The 16,843-nt window shown below is 40.3% G+C and overlaps 1 protein-coding gene across 1 annotated transcript in view; it reads right to left on the reverse strand.

Moving 5' to 3' along the window:
• Window positions 1-16,842, reverse strand: part of NIBAN1 (niban apoptosis regulator 1) — a 183,999-nt gene extending 167,157 nt beyond the window's left edge. The window contains exon 1 of the mRNA NM_001191282.1: window positions 16,667-16,842. Coding sequence (NP_001178211.1) covers window positions 16,667-16,721 — 55 coding nt within the window. The 5' untranslated portion in view covers window positions 16,722-16,842. The remainder of the gene's footprint in view (window positions 1-16,666) is intronic.
• Between the last annotated feature and the right edge of the window lies 1 nt (window position 16,843).

Below are 16,843 nucleotides of genomic sequence, written 5' to 3' on the forward strand. Positions count from 1 at the left end.
ATGTATAACTCTGAATTAGAGTGTTTTCTGGTATGGTCTTGAAATTTAAAGCTTAGAGATTTGGGGTTTGGTTAAGTTTGATAGAAATACCATGGACTTGATGAAAATAGCTCTGTACCAGGAGTGTGGAGACCTGAGTTCCAGTCCTATATCTGTCATTGCTAGCTATACAAACAGGAGCAACTCAGTCTCTCAGATCACAATGAGGTGACTGGATTATATGTTTATCTCTAAGGTCCCTTGCAGCTCTATGAATCTTCCACCAGTCTTTATTCAAGAGCAGGTGCCTAAAAGAACTATATGAGCCATAGACATGAACCTCAAACGTAATTTAAAGTTTCCTGGAAGCACATTAAAATTTTTAAACAGATTGAACTAATTTTGTTTTATTTGTACTTAATGTGGAGATCAGTCCTGGGTGTTCTTTTAGAAGGAATGATGCTAAAGCTGAAACTCCAGTACTTTGGCCACCTCATGAGAAGAGTTGACTCATTGGAAAAGACTCTGATGCTGGGAGGGATTGGGGGCAGGAGGAGAAGGGGACGACAGAGGATGAGATGGCTGGATGGCATCACTGACTCAATGGACATGAGTCTGAGTGGACTCCGGGAGTTGGTGATGGACAGGGAGGCCTAGCGTGCTGCAATTCATGGGGTTGCAAAGTCGGACATGACTGAGCGACTGAACTGAACTGAATGTGTTTTATTTACATATGTATTTAATCCAACAGGATCAAAATCATATCACTTCAATGTGTAATTGCTATTAAATAATATTAATGAGATATTTTACATTCTTTCCTTTTTCTACTAAATCTTCAAAACTTGATACATATTTTATACTTGCATCATATCTTTATTTGGATTAGAGGTATTTCAAGTAGTCAATAATCAAGTTTAGAGGGCTTGAATTTTTCTTACCTAAAGATATAGCTTACCTTCAAAGTGAGATTACATTTAAAGTAGAAACACTATTCATTAAAACCTTAGGGTCAACATATTGAGGAGATGTTGGGGAAGGGATGATCAACAAAGTGATAGGAGTTTTTATGGTAACTGACAAATAGAAGGATACAGAAGGAAGCTGTGTCACGTGGAAATTCAAGGGTTGGACAGAAATGATGTATGCCACCTCCAGGCCTAGTCAATAAAATGTTTGCCCCTAATTCAACACCGTCTCTTTTCTCTTATATACAGACATACGCAGTGTGTTTAGTTAAGGTCTCTGTGGTCATAAGAATAGAGAAGTCACTAGATCAGGGGTTCCTAATCTGGGGTCTATGATCTTTATGGGATCTTCGGATAGAATTCAGGGAGTCCAAAAGTGGAATGGGGGGAAATAACATCTTTACTTTTATTAACTTCCAACACGAATTCATCATTTCCTTCAATTATGAATGTAGGCAAACCACAGTAGAATTTAACAGAGCTTGTGACCTCACCCTCGCCAGAGATCACACATTCTTCCTGGCGCATTTCATTAACTGCACATCATACAATAGCACTTCATCAATGTGACAGTGGTTATCAGACCCTCCACGGGACCTTATCATTGAATGCATTAATAAAGAGACACATATATTATTATGTCACAGGTTTTTAATATATTTTGGTATCTGTGTTTCAATAAAATTGGTTTCTCTTGTAAGCCTATGTATTTTTTTTAAATTTAAAAATGTTACTATGAGAAGGAGGTCCACAGATTTCAACAGACTGCCAAAAGACTCCATGGGCAACACACTAAAGGGAGAGAGTCTGGGTCCTCGAATGACCCTAACACCCTTCTCTATCCCACACTGAATCATATTGGATTGTGTAATGAGTGAGAAATAAATCATTATCATGTCAAGTCACTGATATGTGAGGAGAACTCAGCAATTAGGCCACTGTAGTGTACACTGAAATGTGGCTTCAGGCCAATGCCAGTTGGTTACAACTGCAACCAGATTCCATGCACTGAAGAGACAGGCACTGGCAATGATGTGCTGGTAAACTGAGTCTCAAAAAAAAACAAAAAAAAAGACCTACCATGGCTGATTTTCAACTACCAATACAATGGCACTGAACTCTGAATTAGAAGGGTTGCCCGGACTCGGGCTTGAGCCAGTGTGAACTGACTCCTGGCCTGTCGTTGGAACTGCTCTCCCCCTAACAGTTCCTAGAAAGGTGTCTTGCTATTGACATCCCCTGGCTGGAGGGGAAGGATGTATGCAGAATCTTGAGAATAATTGCTGGAAGGCTCCTATTTAAACCATCGTGTCTGACTTTTTCATAATGAATAAATAAAGCAGAATACCTTAGGTGCAGCAATTTGTACATTCCACAAGCTGTTGAAAAGAATCTAATTAGTACTAATTACAATACTAGAGTGTCCCAACAAATTATAATGCCATTGCTTCTGTAGAGGCATTGTGTTTAAACACTCTGAAACATTAATTAGTCTACAGAACAAATGTGTGAGATAGGTATTATTCAGCAGTGTCTGGAAGCCAATTATTTACTCTGGGAAAGCCTGATACTGTTTCTGATAGTAAAAACAAATTGACAGTTGGACGGGGAAATCCCAGAATTACATGAACTTCTTGTCTGAACTCCTTTTATTTCACTGAGCATTACTGCTGTCCCCATTTTACACCCGAGGAACGGAGCTCAGCCAGTTATCAGACCCAAAACGCACAGAGAATCCAGCCTCAGACTCCGCAAATCCTCAGGAGATTATCATGCTTGTTTTTCTAATTTAAAATCTTCTTTTATGAGTCTTTTGTGTCTTATTTTCCAAATATATTTTATTTTATAATGAAGAAGCTGTTTAAAGGGACCATTTTATTAAAGTTAAAGTGACCTACTATGCTGCTTTCGCTTATTTATAAATTCCCTATTATGTCTGCTAACATGCAGACAGATTTTACTTTCTGGATTAAGCTACGTAAAATCTCACCTACTGAAAATATTCACTTCAAAATATAGTCAAATCATTTAGAATTAAGCTATGGAATCAAGGGTTTAGTAAATGTTTCGATCTTATTTTAAAATAAATAAGTTGGGCTTCCTTGGTGGCTCAGTGGTAGAAGCCACCTGCCAGTGAAGGAGACACGGGTTCAATCCCTGGTCCAGGAAGATCCCACTTGCTGAAGAGTAACTAAGCCCGTGTGCCACGATCACTGAGCCTGTGCTCTAGAGCCTGGGAGGCATTAACTACTGAGCCTAAGTACTACAACTGCTGAAGCCCAAGAGTCCTAGAGCCTGAGCTCTGCAACAGGAGAAGCCACCACAATGAGAAGCCCTTGCACCATAACCAGAGAGTAGCCCCCTATCACCACAACCAGAGAAAAGTCTGCACAGCAATGAAGACCCAGCACAATCAAAAATAAACAACTAAATAAAAATAAAACCATAAATAAATAAAGTGAATAACTCACTGTTCAAGCTCATGCTCCTTTTCATCAGAAAGGAGCTATGTGGACAAGAAAAAGCTATGTGGACCAGGACTGCAGTTTCTAGAAGAACATTTGATATTCTGCTGCTTATTCTCTGAGAAATTCACTTGCCTGTCAAAGAGCAGACACTCAATACACATTAGTGTTTAATGTTGCTGTTATCATTATTATCACTCCTCAGGCCAGGAGTTATCATTTTTAGTTAAGAATTGATATCCCAATTGAATGCACAGGTCTTATTTATGCTCCAAAATTCTTAGCTGCTTTAAATCTAAATTGTTGTTGTTGGTTAGTCACTCAGTCATGTCCAGCTCTTTGCATCTCCATAGACTGTAGCCCGCCAGGCTCCTCTGTCCATGGGATCTCCCAGGCAAAATTACTGGAGTGGGTTGCCATGTCCTTCTCCAAGGGATCTTCCTGAGCTAGGGATCAAACCTGCATCTCCTACATTGGCAGGCAGATTCTTTACCACCGAGTACATTTCAATTAAAGACTAATTTAATCCCTCTTTACAATGAAACAGTTGGAAATATTTATACTCCAGATATTCAATTCAGTCCCTCAATCGTGTCCCACTCTTTGCGACCCCATGGACTGTAGCACATCAGGCTTCCCTGTCCATCACCAACTCCCGAAACTTGCTCAAACTCATGTCCATTAAGTTGGTGATGTCATCCAACCATCTCATCCTCTGTCCCCTTCTCCTGCCTTCAACCTTTCCCACCATCAGGATCTTTTCCAAGAGTCAGTTCTTCTCATCAGGTGGCCAAAGTACTGAAGCTTCAGCTTCAGTATCAGTCCTTCCAATGAATATTAAGGACCAATTTCCTTTAGGATTGACTAGTGTGATCACTTACTCCAGATATTGCACAATATTATTAACGTTGTGAGTGAAATTTACCTTTATTCTAACTATGTCTGTTTTGTTTAGACCATTATTCAGGCTTCCCCGGTGGCTCAGCAGTAAAAGAATCCACTTGCAAGGCAGGAGACACAGGAGATGCAGATTCGATCCCTGGGTTGGGAAGATCCCCTGGAGGAGGCAATGGCAACCCACTCCAGCATTCTTGCCTGGAGAATCCCATGGACAGAGGCTACAGTCGTGGAGTTGCAAAGAATCGGACACAAATGAAGCAACTGAGCACAGACAAATCATTCAGACATACCTATCTAACTCACTCAGCATGACCTGCATAGGAAATAATTTTAAAAACAAGCATCTTCAATCCAAATTGGGAAAACTTCTGAATTCTTAAGCTAATCCTAGAAACTGTCAGTTGTCCTGTGTGAGCCCCCAAGGTAATGGCACAAGACAGCCACTAACTACGGCCTTTTTGAAAGAACATCCACAGTTTCCTTTCATTTCTCAGTCAATCCTGCTCATCTGTCCTGGCTCCAGACCAGCCCCATCTCAGCAATTCTTCATGAAGATCTGCTCCACTCCTCTCCCAAACCTACTGAGAATGTTGGTAGCAGGTAGTACAACTACATTCTCCAACAGCTGTTCCAACAGACCCAAAAACGCTGTATTCATATTGCTCTTTCCTAGAGACCTGGAGACAAGAATTATTTCTGTGTTCCATTTCTCTCCTCATTGTGTTCATATTTTCCTCTACTTTAGCACATGGAACATATTTATAAAAAACTGTCTTAACACCATTGTCTGCTGATTTCATCATGTCTGTAATTCCTAAATCTGTTTCTATTGATAATTTTTTTCCCCTTTGAGTTATGATCTTTTCCTGTTTTTTCATTTGCCTGGTAATTTTTTATCAGATGCTGGGTATTATGAATTTTACATTGTTGAATATATATTTTACTGTATTCCTATAAGGAATATTGGACTTTGTTCGGGCATGCAGTTAAGTTACATAAGATCAGTTTGATCCTTTTGAGGTTTGCTTTCACATTTTTTTTTTATTAGAGCAGGTTCAGACCAGTATTAGAGTTTAAAGTTAATTTCTGTTCACTACTACTTACAACTTGGAGAAGGAAATGGCAACCCACTCCAGTATTCTTGCCTGGAGAATTCCCATGGGCAGAGGATCCTGGTGGGCTATAGTTCATGGGGGTCACAGAAAGTCGGACACGACTAAACGACTAACACACACACACACACACACACACACACACTCTACTGAGGACTCCACACAATGCTCTATGTATTACAAGATCTTTCTCTTATATTTTGTTGCTGTTGTTGTTTTTCTAATGTCCTTCTATTTGGGATGATGGGGATGTAAACTATTTCTAGCTCTGGATGACCTCCAGGAACTGTTTGACTCTATAAAATCAGATACACGTGATCATCTGTTCTAGAAAATGGTCTTATATTACTTCTCCGCTAATTTTCTCCTCTTCATTTTCTTTGTTCTCTATTTCCGAGAACTTCAGAGTCAGACATTGAAATTTTTGAATTGATTCTTTAATTTTTAAATATTTTTTAACATTGCCTCTTCTATTTCCTATCTTTTGATTTTTTTGTTCTATTTTTACAAGACTTTCTCAACTTTGTTTTCCAAAGCAACAACTGGATTTCTAAATTTCTTGATCATTAGATTTTTAATTTCCAAAGATATTTCTTATTCTACTATCATCATTTCTTGCATTGTCTTGCAACCTGAACTTGTTTTCCAAACTCGATACTTCTCTTATTTTTTAGGATATTCACTATAGTTTAAATTTTTTTCTCCTTTCATTCATTTATTAAGCAAATATTTACTGGTAACAAACCACGTATCAGACACTGATCTCTCAAAACAAAGACTCTGCTCTCATGAAGGTGAAAGTCAGTGATAGGCATTAAAAAACTAGCAAACACATTTTATTAAAATGTTGGTTGGTAATGAGGATCCCCTCCACCAAACACTCTCTCACTTGCTCACTACACTCCACCCATGCCACCCTTTCTTCAGTTTGCTCAAGTTTCTTTTTCTCCTTGCCTTTCTATACACTGTTTTCTATGCTTGAAATATTCTTCCTTATCCTGCTGAGCACTGTATCTTCAGAGTATCTCATCTCCTTGCCCTACCATCAGTTTTCCAATCTCACTACACTTTCTATTCCATTCATAACATTTATAAAAACTTGTAATGTTGCTTACTTACCACATAATAGCCATTCATGCTTCTTCCTTGACAAGTCAGCCTGATTTTGTTCAGGTGTCGCAATAGCCACAGGCTTCAGAGAAGACAGGGCCTGGCCGAAGCCAGGGGTGATTCTGGATCAGTCTAACAAAATCATGATAATTCCATACTATTGCTAGTGATGGCTTAGGAAAGAATGTGTGACCCAATTCTGATCAGTGGGTCACATGTCAAGGGAAGTCTGCTATGAGAAGCTGGAGAAAGTTTGCTCTTATAAAGAGACTAAAAGAATAGATAGTCCTATTCTCTGCCTCTGGGACATTGCTTTACTTAAGAATGTGGTATCTCTCGCTACTCTAGTCATCTTTCAACAGTAGGAGTGCTAACCCACAGAGAGCAGAAAGACAAAAATAAGCTGACTTTTGATGATATCACAGAGCCACTAAATTATTCCTATCTTCATGCTTCTTTACATTCCAGTGAGCTCTACTTGAGAAATCTACTAGATAATGAGCTTCAAATACCAAAGAGACATCAGCATAAGGAGTGATGAATTAAGTAACATTTACTTGGAAAACAAGAAGTAAATAAGAAAAAAGAATATAATGTAATGGTTATATGTTCTGACACAGCAAAATCATAAAATAAAATTGGAGAATTGTGATGGCATGTATAAAACTTACTAATTCTTCTTTTCAATTTATTTTTTAATTGGAGAAAAATTGCTTTACAATGTTGTGTTGGTTTCTGCCATACAACAATGCAAATCAGCCGTAATTATACATCTATCACCTCCCTCTTGTGCCTCCCTATGAATTCTTAAAACATTTGTTCAACAGTTTTCTGCAATAATTGATGGTGGTAATAGTCACATTACTGTCTCATACAGTTGCATGTATTAAGTGGGATAATGCAGAATTTGAAGGTATTTAATTCCATTATCTATTGTGACTTTGAGAACCAAGAAAAAGGAGACAAAAATATAATGTAGGACATACAAAGTTTTTTTCATTGTTCTATTAAAATGGTCCAGAAACAACCGCTAACCCAGTTGGCCTCCCTAGGCCCAACTGTCTTCTTAAATACCACTTTCCACTAAGAGAAATCAGGGATTCTTTTAGACATTGCTTATTGCAAGTATGGGATAGGAAATATACATGATGAACCAAGGACATTTTGACCTACCAGAAGAAAGCTATCAAACACTAGGAGGGTAATTTCAAAAGGACTCAGGAGCCAACTTGAAAAGGCTTTCATTGTCCATGATGGGAATTTTCAATAAGGATAAGAATTTTTAGTAAGCATAAGAATTACAACAAGCTCATGAGTTAATAATATTTTTTAAATTAATTAATAATCTTCAGAGGACGATAGGAAACCTAAAATTATTTTGAAAATTGTTAAATAAAATGAAATGGTAAAGTTCTTTATTCTGCCTTTCCTATGTGAACTATCATTTGAGGTCACCAAATAGTAAATAAGGAAAGTAGCACTACATAAAGTTGGTCAATCTAATAAATGAAAACAAAATGACATAATTAGAATATCACCATTCTTCGATTCCAGAGATATCAATGGGTCTCAGCAATGAGCATCAATAACTGCCAAGTGAAAATGAAAGTGACTTAGTTGTGTTCAACCCCATGGACTATACAGTCCATGGAATTCTCCAGGCCAGAATACTGCAGGGGGTAGCCTTTCCCTTCTCCAGGGGATCTTCCCAACACAGGGATCAAACACAGGTCTCCCGCATTGCGGGTAGATTCTTTACCCACTGAACCAGAAGGGAAGTCCAAGAACACCGGAGTGGGTAGCCTTTCCCTTCTGCAGCAGATCTTCCTGACCCAAGAATCGAACCAGGGTCTCCTGCACTGCAGGCAGATTCTTTACCAGCTGAGTCTGCTAACATCACCAAAAGAGACAACCAAATGTTAGGCGCCTCCAAATGAAGAACACAGCACCACCTATAGCCTTGACAAAAGTATTAATTCTCAACCTGATCACATCTCAATATCCCTCTGTCAATTTGCAGAAAATATAGGAGAAATGTGTGGAACGGCACCATGAACAATTTCCAGACTGTGGAAAAACTACATGTCCAATAGTCCAGATCTGTCAATACATTATTTGCAAGTAAAGATTAGAGACGTAAGGGAAACCTGTAGATTAAAGACAGATTTTTGTAATGGGCAAGACTAAACTATAGTGTTTAAAAATACATTGTTGGGTGATAAAACCATAGGAAATGTCAGGAAGTCATTACTATACCATCTAGGATGCCTAGTATGGTCGTTTGTTATATTGGCAGCCCCTAAGGAATCACAACTCATGGTATTCATGACTTTGTGGAGTTCCTTCCTCTTACATCTGAACTGGCCCTGAGATTTGCTTTAACCAATAGAATATGGCAGAGTAATACTGTGCTGTTCCAAGGCTAAGCCATAATAAGCTCTTGTCTTTGCTTTCATGCAAACTCTGACCTAGTACTTTATTTTTTTAGTAAAGAAAAACTAGCTAGTTGTATTCAATTTTATTTGGCACTAGGGGCAGAATATATCCTTAGACCATAAAGGAGAATAATTCTCTGTTCCACAATTTGGAAACTTTTAAATAGTATTTTCAATCACGAGATCTATTATTTTCATTTGTCTCTCAGATGAGTAACATAAAAAATAATAATAATAAAACAATTTTGTCTACCCTCCTCAAAAATCAATCTTGATTTTTCTTCTGTTGAAGGAACTGTGCTGTCAACAGTCAGCTGTCAATCCATGAGGCAGCTGTAATTAGGATGGAGAATCTGACCATGGGGAATGACTTCATTTTTCTTTTTAATTTGAAGATAATTGCTGTACAGAGTCACGTTGTGTTGGTTTCTGCTGTACAACAACATGAATCAGTCATAACTATACACATATATTCCCTCACTCTTGAGCCTCCCTCCTCCCCACCCCGTCCTATCCCTCTAGGTCGTCACAGAGCACCAGGCTGGGTTCCCTGTGTTATACACCAGCTTCCCACTAGCTATCTATTTTACATACTGACCTAGCGTTTTAAAATTCAGGACCCTGTTGGCGAGACCAGTATCTTTAGGGCTGAACAACAATCTCTGGGAGTAGTTTTTTGTTTTTTTGTTTTTTTTTTTTGAGATTACAGAGGGGAGGCTTCTGGGATGCCTACTGAAGCTCTTTCCATTTCTTAACCTGGGTGATGGCTACAGGATATTCACCTTGTAATGATGCTCTAAGCTATGCATTTGTTTACATGGTTTTGGAGCCTATGTTTTATTTTTAAATTAAAATGGTTTTAAGAAAAAGAAAAAAAATCCCCATGGTTTGGCATAGAGACCTTTATTCCTCTTCCAAAATTCCTTTGGACTGTGGACTTTTTATTTATTTATTTTTAGACTATGGACTTTTTTAAAAGCACTCAAGGCTTCTAGTTTAAAACTTTTGATTTATTCTAATCTATCCACAGCAACATCCAAACACATCAAGCAGAGAAATATAAACTTCTTTGGATCTTAGATCTTGCGATTTGTAAAACTGAATTAATTTCTTTCATATATAAATCTTTTCTTCACTCCTGTGAGAAAAAACATATAGTACAAAAAAAAGAGGCACTTTTATAAACTGGCTTGCATTTTCTTACTGGCAGCAACTTGCTGGTCTCTTTTTAAAATGAGTTTTCCAGCTTCAAAGGAGAAAATGTGTATTACATTTGGGATTGTGTGTGTGTGTGTGTGTGTGTGTGTGTGTGTTTAGTTTGGAACTGTTAGAATTTTAGCCCTCGTGTCACATTTTACTAAAGAGCTTTAAAACAGATTGTAGCAGATGAATTGTGCTCTTTTGTTCTCTTGTCTTCCTTTTCATTATTATCCTCACCTCTGACTTCATTTTCCATTTCACAAGGCAAATTGTTGTAGGTATCTTTTTTCTTAAAATGGTGTTAGCTAGCTTCACTGACAAAAGAAAATAAAATAAAATTTCTGGTTAAGGGATCAAAATTCACTGTCATACAGCACATATTTTGTAAAACGTTCACAGTCCATTTACTTTGATTGAATTAGAAACTACTGTCACAAATCGCGCTCCTGCTATTGCACTTCTTATCTGGGAATCCAGTTCAGATAATAACCCCAAAGAATAACAGAGTACAACCACAATCAGTTCAATAGTTCACAGGAAGATAAATAAATGAAAATCACTATGGGCATCGTAGGAGGTACTATTATAAAAAATAAATAAATAAATAAAATTTTAAAATCATTATCGTCATTCTAGGAGTTTCTATTACTAAAGCACTCTTGAGGAAGTGGTTCTCTCATAGCAAATGTCCACAGGAGAAAAATGTGTTTCATCAAGACCAGATCTTGATTTAGCATCTGACTCTATGAATTCCTCAAAGCATGAACTGGGACTCAAGAGGGAAGACCACTCTTTCTTCCACAAGTACAGGAGAAAATGTTGGTTTGTCTGAGCCAAGTGTCCTTATTTTTAATGAGATTTATTAGATTAGGAAACTCAATTCACATTAAATTCTTAAAGTCTTGATTTCCATTCACAAAGACTAAAGGTAGCAGAAAGTAATAGTTGCCACCAGAAATTCCCAATCTGCAATAGTTTTCCTAATGCAAAACTCCTGCTAGCTTCATTCAGTTCAGTCACCTCATTAGTAGACTGGTATTTTTAAAATTAAGATATAATTTAGATGTATATAATCAATACACATTTTTGCATTATTTATACTGGGTCTTCTTCTTTTCTCCCATCCCTGCTATTTCCACCTGAGGCACTGCAATTCCTCACTTCTTAGGCGAACTCATTCATTTCTACAAATTAGGACTGAGACAAATACTTATGCAATAATTCTTACCCACTTCCTACTTTATTCGGATTAATTTTTCTTACAGGGGATCTAGGAAAGCGCTACACTTAGTGTACTGGCTAATATGCTTTGGGCCATAACAGAAAACAGTTATATTAGTTAGAGTTTGACTGTGAGTAACAGTAATGGCACAGGGAACACTGGCTTAAGTAAAACAGAAGTTTCTCTCTTCCTTATTACAGTCCAGAGGTAAGTAGTCCAAGGCTGGTATGGAAGTTCTACTACATGAAATCCTCAGGACCTGGGCTCCTTTTGTCCACTTCATTTTGCATGAATTCCTTCTTAAAGAACACCCCATAGTCCAAGATGGCTTCTCCAGTTGTGTTCACAATCTAGCCAGCAGTATGGAGGACAACAGAAAGAAAGGCACACCCTTTACTTTTAAGATCACTTTCTGGGGATGACATACAACACTTCTATCTACATCCCATTAGCCAGAACTCAGCTACACGACCCTATCTAGTTGCAAAGGAGACTCCAACTAGGTGTCTTTATTCTAGGAGTTCATGTGGCCAGCTGATACTTGGAGCTTCCATCATTTTAAAAAGCAAGAGAGTATTATATTAGGGGATAACTAGCAGTCTCTACCAGCCCAACCTGTATCTCTCATAACAAGAAGTACCCAAAAGTAGGGCAGGCAGTCAGTGAGGTTTGTTGGGCTCCAACTTCTCCTCTCTGAGGCTGCCTCGGCCTGGCACAGCTCCATGTGTCGCCTCTGTCTTAAGCTAGCTCCCTTCCTGCTCCTCAAGACAAAAACAGCAGTTCTAGGCATCATATTTCAGATGCAACAAAATCCAAAAGAAGAGGAGGAAGGATGTATCTCTTCCCTCTGTCCCCTTTTGAAAAGGGAAGAAAATTTTCTTAGAAGCAGCTGGCAAAGTTCCCTTCAAATCTCAGTGGCCAGATTTCATCACAATCCCATGCTTTGTACACAGCTGACCCTTGAACATCATGGTGGTCGGGGGGATGGGTGTGAGTGGTACCCACCCTCCACACAGTTGGCCCTGCATATATGCATTCCTTGGTAACAGCAGTTCCTCCATATCTCTGGTTCCACATGTTCAGATTCAACCAACTGTGAATCATGTAGTACTGTAGCATTTACTATGGAAAACATATCTTACCCATGAGTTCAAACCCACGTTGTTCAAGGGTAAACTGCAGTCACTGACAAGAAGACACCACCATGATAGGCAGGGACCCATCAGCACCCACCTCTCAGAAGCCATAAGAGGGGCTAACCTCTCTGAAACAGAGGGCTGCACAGAGGTTCAGTACCCTAACAAAAGTGGGGCTCTGTTATTAAAGAGGAATGGGGAAAGGATGTTGGGGTGGCATCTAACAGTGTCTACCACACTCTGTATCCTAAAGTTCCATACAGTTGACCTTTGAACAACACAGGTTTGAACTCTGTGGGTCCACTTATCTTTTTCAATAGTAAATACTATAGCACCACACAATCCACAGTTGACTGAATCTAGGGATGTGGACCCATGCTCAGTGAGGAACCGCAGTTATTAAGGACCTACTATAAGTTATACGCTGGAGAAGGCAATGGCACCCCACTCCAGTACTCTTGCCTGGAAAATCCCATGGATGGAGGAGCCTGGAAGGCTGCAGTTCGCACAGAGTCAGACACGACTTAAGCGACTTAGCAGCAGCAGCATAAGTTATACGCAGATTTTCAACAGCACAGAGGGTCTGCACCCTTAACCTTCATGTTGTTCAAGGGTCAGCTGTACTATTACTAGAGATAAACTGGTCTCTAAAATCAGACCAGTTCTCATACCCATCTCCTACCAACAAATTACAAGTGAAGAAAAAGCAGTGTGTAGACTAATAACTACACATCTAGGTTGCGTAGACCACAAACTTCCTAGTGTCCATGCACCTGGTCTAGGCAGACTTTTCACTCCAGACACTACAATCAGCATGAATTTCCCATTTCAGCTGAGTTAGCCCTTATGGTATAAATAGGAGAAAATTTCCCTGAGAGAAATACATGTTGTTTTTAAGTTGAAACTCGCTTCTTACTTTATAAGCATCAGATCCCTTATGAGCATTTCAGAAGAAGCCACTTTACAGGTTCAGTGTGGCTGACGATGCAATAGTAAGTCTAGGAAAAGCACAGTTTTCCTGACTGCTGCTGCCAGGCCTGGAAGTGTCCTCCAGTATTCTCCCACCCCCACCAAGAACCCACGTAGCCGTCAATTCTCAGCTACAGCACTGAATTTCCAGTGCTTTTCTGGCCCTCCACGGGACATATGTGGGAGAGTTTTCAAGTTTGTTTTCTTTTGATTCATCAACAATTCAACGGCACTTTTTTTAAGGAAACAAAATTATTGCCTTAACAGGAAAACACTGTTTTTGGAGCTGTAGTTCACTTCTAGGCATACTAAAAGCTTGAAAGGAAAAGAAAACAAGTCAGAAAAAGAAAAAAGTGCCCTAAAATGACCACTGATGCCTGCATTATGAGCTTTCTTTTTCCTTAAAGAAAAATCCTTTTAGGTCACTACTAAAAAGCATTTCTGAAGGCTAACAGATGACACCACCCATGTGATTACAAACTGATCTTAGTATTATTTATGAATTGCATCATTTTATCAAGGGACGTTACTCAAAGACTTTTAGACCCTATCCTCAAAATGTATTCTGTCCTTAAGAAACATGAGCCAGTCAGTGATTTTCAAAACTAACATCTTTAGAGACAAAGTAATACCTTTAACACTTCTGACATCACTACCTAGAGATTGACTAAATCCTAAGAAAGAAATTACTTTTGAAATATCCGTGTGACAGAGATCACTATTAACACAAAGTTTTGAGGCACACGAACCAGATGGCAGCTGTTAAATGATTGGCCGAAAAGCCAGTGCTGATTCAGAATCATCAGCCTACTAAAATACAGCTGCTCTCAACACGTACAAGATTAAGTTAACAAAATTCACTGCAAATGTATTGACTAGTTGTCCTCCATGTTGGCAAAGTTTATTAAGCTTGAAGAAAAGTTATTGTCTCAGCTACAGGAGCTTTCAAATCCATACTATTTCACTGGCAGCTACTTTATGAGAAACAGGTCATAAAATTGTGTTTAAACTTTACCTTCATATCTTCAATTGTTCTGCTTACGATTAAATAAAAGCCTGAGAATATTTATGGGCTGAAGGATGGGCAAAGCAGTGAAGACAGGGTTATGGTTTTTTTTCAGGGATCTGGGGCTTAAAAACTGTCAGGAAATCACAGCCTCATGACCTTCTTTTGGTCATGCACTAACAATTCACAACACCATGCATTTTTCCAGTGCTGTTTTCTCTTTTTGGCAAGACCAGTATTCTCAAATGAGGAGACTTCTCATTTTCTCTGGAGGTATTCTAACTTTAACTCTTCTCTTGCCTCCACCCCTACATATTTTGAAAGTGCCCTCCCAAACAAATAATGAGGAGACATAAGAGAACAAGACTAGAGGATATAATGACTGTCACACAATCTGTTATAGTTTTAATGCATTCAGAACACATTTATTACCAACCCTTCCTGTGCACTAGCTATCTCATATTTTTGTATGTGTAATAATTTGATTTCAGAATGAAAAAGGTAACACATTTTCTTATCATATGAGTACATCAGCAGCAATAACCGTGGTAACCATGAAGTCTTCAAGCAAGTTAACCCCTCATATGGCTGGACTTCCAACGATTACTGTAGATGGCCATGCTACAACTTTATGTGTTTCTAAGCTTTTCAATGAAATACGGTTTTATAAAATAAATGCCATAAACCTATTTTGCTAATAACTAAATGCAAGCCCCTTCTCACAATGTTCTATTACATTGTTCTTCCAGTCCCCTACACACTGATATCGACAATAAGCCTGTAGCCAAATTTGTAAGACTAAGGCACACTTAGTTTAGCTTTGTTTTCTAATATAAATAAATCATCCATCTTTTCCCACATGTTAAATAAACAGCAAAGGAATACTTGACCAAATTTTGCTCCCTGACAGTATGGGCTGTTGGTGATCAGCAGAGCAGAAGTCTGGAAAATCAATTAAGTTGCTCTCACGTGCCCTGATTTGATATCCGTTTTAAGTGGTTTTCAACGTTGTGGTAACTGCAAGGAAATACGGAATAAGCACACTAACTAAATCCTTTCCTCTTAGGAAATGGTTCAGGGGCCAGAAAGAGGTATCAGAAAGAACTTAATTTTTTTTTAAACAGAATTAGGATAAAGCCTAGAGTATAATACTAGTTTAGCAGGTATTTCTAAAGCCAGAAAACACAAATTCACGAGCTAACCAACTGTTAGGTAGTGGTTGTTGGCAAGATTTGTGGGGTAGGGAAGAGAAAGAGGCCAATTTCACCCAGGAGATAGAGAGTCATGATTTCCTGCAGTTTCAGCTCAGTTTGGGTTTTGTTTTCTTCTGCCTCACACTCTAATGTATCACTGTTTGCCTGAAAGTCGCTCAAGTGAGTTTCTCTCCGTCTACAACTTCAGCCACTGTTACACAACACGCGTGTTCCTCTTTTGCCTGCCTGCCCCCCGGCCCCTCGCCTCCCCTCCGGGAAGGGAACCTGGGAGAGGAATGACACTGGCCTTGCTGCCTCTGATGAAACCATCCCGCAAGTGACATTATGAAGTTCAAGGGAAGCTGTGGCCGACGCTGCGTTTTGCAAAACCTGGCCAATATCACCAGGAGGGGAATTCAGCGCAAGAGGCCGGGAATCCCCAGGGAAATCTCTAGAAGCGAGGGATATCCCCCAGTTCTCTTTTCGGCAAGTTCAGAAAGGGCTCAGAACTGTGTGCCATGCCAGGTACAGGGGGGCGAGGTGTTGCTGCGCGGGGGACGGGGGTTGGGGTGTGCAGAACAGACACGGAAAACCACAGAGCGGAGGAAACGGGTGGGGGGGGGGGGCGGGGGGCTGGGGGTGGTCCCCCTCTCCGCAGCCGGCACCTGCGTTTCCCAACCGTCCGGCGGCGCGTCGGAAGCATCCCGAGCTTATGCGCCCTGGACCCGCGCATCCCACCCCGACCAGAGCGCTCCGGCGAGCTGCCTCCGGCGGGGGGACCCCCCTGGCTGGGGAGGGGCTGTGCGCCCGGGTCATCCCCGCGCCCGCAGCTCTTGAGCCGGCCGTGGAGGGCGGGAGCGCGGCAGGTACCGCGCGGGTTACCCGCTCCCGGACCTGTGCCCGGGCGCCCAGCCTGGCCCCAGGCTCCGGGCGGACCCGTCGCGCTCCCGGGAAACCCCCGGCGGGCGTACCTCGGATGTAGGTGCACTTGCTCTCGTCCAGCTGGCTGGAGGCCGAGCCGCCCATGGTGACGGTGCCGGAGGATGCGGAGCGCCGCGGCTGCCCGGGCGGGAGAGACGGACACTCCCGTCGGCGCCCGCTGCCAGCTCCTGGAAGTTGGTGCGACGGCGATCTGGGCTGTGCAATTA

Source organism: Bos taurus, chromosome 16 (genome assembly GCF_002263795.3).
Source record: "Bos taurus isolate L1 Dominette 01449 registration number 42190680 breed Hereford chromosome 16, ARS-UCD2.0, whole genome shotgun sequence".
Lineage (NCBI taxonomy): Eukaryota > Metazoa > Chordata > Mammalia > Artiodactyla > Bovidae > Bos > Bos taurus.